We start from the raw sequence: 6000 nt of genomic DNA on the forward strand, positions 1-6000 counted from the left end.
TTTGACGCTTATTTCGTGAGATATTTGGCCCGGTCATGATCAATGGACCACCCTGCATGGAGCCTGGACTGCTGAAATTCGTACTGCCTCCAGCTGCACATGTGAAATATACCGGAAGACAACAGGACCGTTGATACACTACGACCTTTTAGGCTGAATCTCAGGGTTTGGACGCATCGTGCTCTAATGGGATGAAGAAAATGGCACCGCAATCTCTGACCTACTCTGTTCACTTGTCTTATGAGATAATTCGACGCGTTGTTAAGTAGTGCAACATAAATCTGACAATGAGGAAAGGTATAAGCACTTTCTTTGCTGCAGAAACTTGCAAGTGACACTACTTATTCTGTAGCGTTTCTTGTTCACTCAATGGTAATTTGTAGACTCATTTAGATTCGACTTCTACGCCGATTGTACATCTACTCTCTGCGTAAATTTGCGTGACTGTGTTAGCTCTGCCAAAAGCTGTATATAATTCACTCTGTAAAGCACCACCGGAAGGAAGATTCCTTATATCCAAGCTGTGTCCTATGGTTGTTCTATCCACGTCGTCAAGTGTTGAACAACGCATACGCGGCAGCTAAAATGTTTACCTGAGCTTTTACTAAGACAGTTTCCAAAACTTAGAAAATTCAAGAGAAACAGAATTTATTTGATAAATCAGGGAAATGTCAGAGAAAACCGAAAATCTCGAGGTATTCTGAGATTCTGGCTGGAACCGATCTGCTCGTTGACGGACAGAAACGTTGCAAGTCATTTTGTTACAAATACCCCTGCGATTTTGCTTAGGGACAGTCGCTTGTGGAGTCGCTCGCCAACCTCGATAATATTCTTTATCGCCCGTGGGTTCTGGTGATCCTGGCATTGCATGGTTGTGAGTACAAAGGAGTGTAACTCGGACGTGAGAATTTGTGATGTAGGTGTGAATTCGTCATTCGCAAAAAAACAAACTGGACAAGAAAATATACAAATACGAATCCATGTTTAAACATTTATGTTTTCTAGATCGACTTTGAATATTCAGTTTTCGGTTCTTGTTAACTATTTTCAGTGCAAAGTAGTGTTACGAAAATTTCCTTTAGTGTCATGTTTCATGTTAACAATGTCCGTAGAGGGAAAACGGTTCCATTTGAAACATGAAGCATAACTGCTATCAAAGTTTGTTACTTTTACGTTCCAGTGACAATATTGTTTGAAGCGTATTCCTGCAAAGATTTCTCGCGAAATTGAAGTGGTTTCACAATGACACAAGATCGTATAACTTAAAGAACTGTAGATGAAACTGTAAATAAACTATCGTTTCTTCTTCACCTTTCTGGTCTCCAGTTAATAATTTCGCCATAAACCTCTCTAACAGCGTAACTCAAAAAATCTACTTAATGATCTTTTTCTACTCTGTTTCTCTAATGGCGTAAGTTTCATAATCAGACTGAAGCACTAAAGTGGAGTTAGGTGCTGCTAATACGTTTTTTTTTTGTTTTTTTTTTTTTTGCCGCTCTTCCGACGTATTTCTGCAGTAAAATGTATTTCGTAAGGTATTTTATTTGCCTCTGTTCTTAAGCAAAGACACGTCTGATGTCGACGTTAATACGGAGCGTCGTCATTAGAAATAGGCTACTGTGACACAGGAAGAGTGGAAAAAGGCAGTCATACAACTGGAAGTAAAAGATTTGAAGGCAACACAGTTTTAGCAAGTATCCGAAAAGACAGAAGAAAATCCAAGAAAAAAAATCAAGTTGGAAGCAACGGGAAAATTAGGATCAGCACTTAATGAGACACAGAAGAGACTATAAATATCTAAGAGGAACTAACAAGTAAAATTATATTACTATTATAATTACTACGATGAGTCTTTTGTAACGCATTTACTATTTCTTATAGTACTTTTAGTCAATGACCACTCAGTACGGAAGAAACAGTGTAATATGTTTCGCATCTGCTCGCAGTTATGACACTACAGAAACTTTATTTGCCTTAAAAATTTGATTTGTCGTGTTAAAGTCTGAGTACTTGGGTACTAACTCTTTTTTCAGTTACATAGGTACAGAGTGTTATGATCACTGAGCATAAATAAAGAGTGGTGGATACCCCACTGCAGTAATTCCTATTCGTGATTTACAGTGTTTTGAGTGCTGTAACACTGTACATGTAACTCTGAACTGACTTCAGACTAAATTTATCAAGAATCGTAAACTAATGTAAAATGGGTGAAATCTTCTCGGGTGATCAGCCGAGTAAAGGCGTCGTCTTCTCGCAACGTTTCGAAGGGTTTCGTACCCATCATCTTCACTTCGCTTGAAGATGATGGGTACGAAACCCTTCGAAACGTTGCGAGAAGACGACGCCTTTACTCGGCTGATCACCCGAGAAGATTTCACGAATGGAATACGCCGAGAAAGTCTCAAATCACATTTAATGTAAAATGTGTATGGAGCACTTGTTTTCTCAGTGTAAATGAAGTTTACAATAAAATATTTTAAATTAATCATCAATAAACGTATTACGAAATATCAGGACTGATCAGTATTTGCCGGCCCGGGTGGCCGAGCGGTTCTAGGCGCTACAGTCTGGAACCACGCGACCGCTACGGTCGCAGGTTAGAATCCTGCCTCAGGCATGGATGTTTGTGATGTCCTTAGGTTAGTTAGGTTTAAGTGGTTCTAAGTTCTAGGGGACTGATGACCTCAGCAGTTAAGTCCCATAGTGCTCAGAGCTCTTTGAACCATTTGATCAGTATTTCTTCAACAACAAAAAGACATGTGTCACAAATACTTTATTTTCGAAACTAGCTGAACTTCGAATGATCACTTATAAGTCATGTGGCAGCTGAAAAATATGTTTGACATTGCGTCAGTCCTCGGTGGCGATCTAAAAAATCAAGTTTGCCAACATCCCAAGTAACTCGTAATATTACTATTATAGGTTTCGACAGATCCACGCTGCCAACATCCGATGATGGCAGTGTAGATCTATGGAAACTGGTAAGAGTGATAAAAGGAGTTACTAGCGATCCTGGGGAACTTGATTCTTGAAGACTAAAAAAGTTTACCATCACATACAACAAAAATTGCTCCAGGGAAATTTGGTATTTCAACTTTAAGAGAACTATAAATCCCACGGATCTTTTTTTGTTTATGAAACTGATCGACGTTTTGTTTTCCCCTTACCGTTCTAATATTTCATTATTTCAGTAACAGTATCGGGTGAGCCAAACAAACGAATTGCTGTCTCCTGCGACTTTAGTTCGATTATGTGAAGCTAAGTAAGCATCACGTGACCGTCCATCATTCATACGAAGCTGGGACTCACATGTCACCCAGCACATTTACAACGAATAAAAATTCTAATCTCTGGAAGCTGTAATCAGGATCAGGCCGATGAAGCCGAGCTGAATCGTGTAGTACCGCATGCACAAAATTCACGTAAGCCCATGTTCCTCATATCAAAATGGTAGCAAGAGGTTTTCTTCTACCTACCAGTGTTGACTCTTTACCCTAAGGATTTGATAGTAATCTTACGGAAACAGCTCAGCATCTGGAATAATGCGGTGCATCTTTGTATATATTTTAAAACATTAAGAACTTTTATTTATATATGACAACTCGAACTACTTTAAGCTTGTAAACTTTTATTTGATACTAACTTGTGTAACATACTCCTTGTGAAACCATTCTAAAAATAAACTTATTCGTAGTGTAATCCATAGTATAATGAATGGTTCAATTGGCTCTGAGCACTATGGGACTTAACTTCTAAGGTCATCAGTCCCCTAGAACTTAGAACTACTTAAACCTAACTAACCTAAGGACATCATACACATCAATGCCCGAGGCAGTATTCTAACCTGCGACCGTAGTGGTCGCGTGGTTCCCGATTGTTGCGCCTAGAACCGCTCGGCCACCTCGGCTGGCCGTGCAATTTATCTCCCCAGTATATTGTACTATTGATAATGCTAAGCTTGTTCTATCAATCTACTTAAATTCAATATTTATGTTAAACCTGTGTGGCTATAATTATTACTGACTAAATAGCAGATGATGCCTTAAAGCCAAATAAAAAAAGTGGCCAAGAGTAGAGGCCTTCTATGAACACAAACAAGGCTGTTATCTTCCATTAAATTAATATTAGATTGTGTGACATTAGTTGACGTAAAGTTGTAATAAACGTCGTCGAGCGAGAGGACTAGTGCAAGCCATAGGAGGTAGGAAGGGGGAGGGGGGAAGGAAGGTTCGGGCGGCGGGTAAACACACGAATTTAAAGGAAAGAAGTTCGTGTTCCCTATGCTATTTCAAAAAACTGCAAGGAAAAGTTAAATTAAAAAACGTACATATAAACCGAATCCTCAAATTTTCGACTAAATTAGAAAAACACACTTTGGAAAGAAGTAGCATAACATGAAGTAGGTAACAAAATGGACGCTCACCAGTAGCTTGGCCATGTGGCTGCGTGAGCTGGACTGAGAACCGCAGTGAGGCGTTCTTTCGCTTATAACCGCTGGGCCCTTACCTTGAACCGTTCTTAGCTTGTGTTAGCTGCGCAAACAATGAGTTTGGCGAATCATCGTCGTAGGCCTCAGGGGAGAAAGTTGTCCCACTGCTGATCTTTCTGACCCATAAAGGACTAACAAAAGTGAAGAGACGCACGTATGTATAAGTCTTGTTACTCGAATTTGCTGGAATGTTTCTACCTATTTTGAATAATTTCAGCGTGTGCATCAAGTATATTGTAATATGAATTAGTGAATAAAAACACAGCAGATGCGAAGCAAATAAACTAGATGTACGCATTATATGCCAAGTTCCAAAATGAATTCCCTTTTCTCTTTCTAAGAACTTATGGTTTTATGGAGTGGAATAAAATGTCAGAAGGAGTAACGAGCTAAAGAATATGTTCACCCCCTTATCACTACGATATCGAACCGAATACTTTTGAGATTCTTTCCAGTAGAAGATTAACTGATGAGGAAATATACGCTATTTCTGTTTGTTATGCACTAATTTTGAGACAGAATAGAGTATGGACTCTCCAGTGAGAAAATATTTGCAGAAGTAGAAGAACGTCAGCTTCAGTTGCGACAGTTTATTTTATTTGTGCGTCACTTTCTACCATTAGGTTAGAATCAAGTGCAGAGCAAAGCTGTAACAATGGTGATAAGCAGAATGTATATGGATAGGAAGGGGGGGGGGGCACATGTGTAGCGCAATTACAGGACATATGAGCTCTTGCTGCGAGTATCAATCCTTACAAAAATAACGCATTAGATAAACATTTACCAAAACGCCATATTTCACTTGAAATGCTTTATGCAATCAGCTGATCAACGTAAGAGATTTACGTTGTCTATTTTTATTCGAGTTTCATGATAAGGCTAGAGATTTATTTCTTGAAACGAGAACATTATGTAATGAACATAACCGCAATAACTGTTACAAGACGTAGTTCGAAATATTACGCATCAAATAGTCCATAACGAATAATAAACAAATTCTTGCATAAATCAAGTTATTTACTTAGTTACAGGCATTGCATGTTTCATAGATAATAAGTAAGTACCTGGTGTGATTTTAACCCAACAAAGGTGCTCCCTCGACCAGTGGTTATTATTACACAAATACGATGTGGTTGCCAGATTTTGAAAAATTAAAAAAAGGAACGATGGCTTATTACTTGTTTATAACAATATTTTTAGAACTAAAATACACAAATATACAATATTATATCACACAAAAAATTACATAGCTCTGCCATATATTTAATAGAGTGCATGAAATACTAATAGTGCAGAACCAAGCATCTAAAAAACACAAAAAGTACTTATTTATCATTTTCAAGGACTAGTCAAACAGATTCAAATCGGTTCTACTTGTATTTCACTGAAATTTTGGCGCTTTTTAACAGCTGAGTGTTTCTCTTTTCCAATTTCAAAAATTCTGAACAAGACATGCTTCCATAGTTGTCTGTTGAGCACTTGTTTCTTATGTCACAACTCTTATTCTTCAC

At 38.2% G+C, this 6000-nt stretch overlaps 1 protein-coding gene across 5 annotated transcripts in view; it reads right to left on the bottom strand.

The window, feature by feature from the left end:
• LOC126482365 (cell surface glycoprotein 1-like) overlaps positions 1 to 4548 on the bottom strand; it is a 1103416-nt gene extending 1098868 nt beyond the window's left edge. For 4 of the 5 annotated variants that reach the window (XM_050106449.1, XM_050106451.1, XM_050106450.1 and 1 more), the window contains exon 1: positions 4424 to 4478. In XM_050106449.1, coding sequence (XP_049962406.1) covers positions 4424 to 4438 — 15 coding nt within the window. In that variant the 5' untranslated portion in view covers positions 4439 to 4478. Of the gene's footprint in view, positions 1 to 4423 lie in introns of all 5 variants that reach the window. The other variant, XM_050106453.1, reaches the window with a different exon arrangement.
• Between the last annotated feature and the right edge of the window lie 1452 nt (positions 4549 to 6000).

The sequence above is a fragment of the Schistocerca serialis genome, chromosome 5 (assembly GCF_023864345.2).
Source record: "Schistocerca serialis cubense isolate TAMUIC-IGC-003099 chromosome 5, iqSchSeri2.2, whole genome shotgun sequence".
Lineage (NCBI taxonomy): Eukaryota > Metazoa > Arthropoda > Insecta > Orthoptera > Acrididae > Schistocerca > Schistocerca serialis.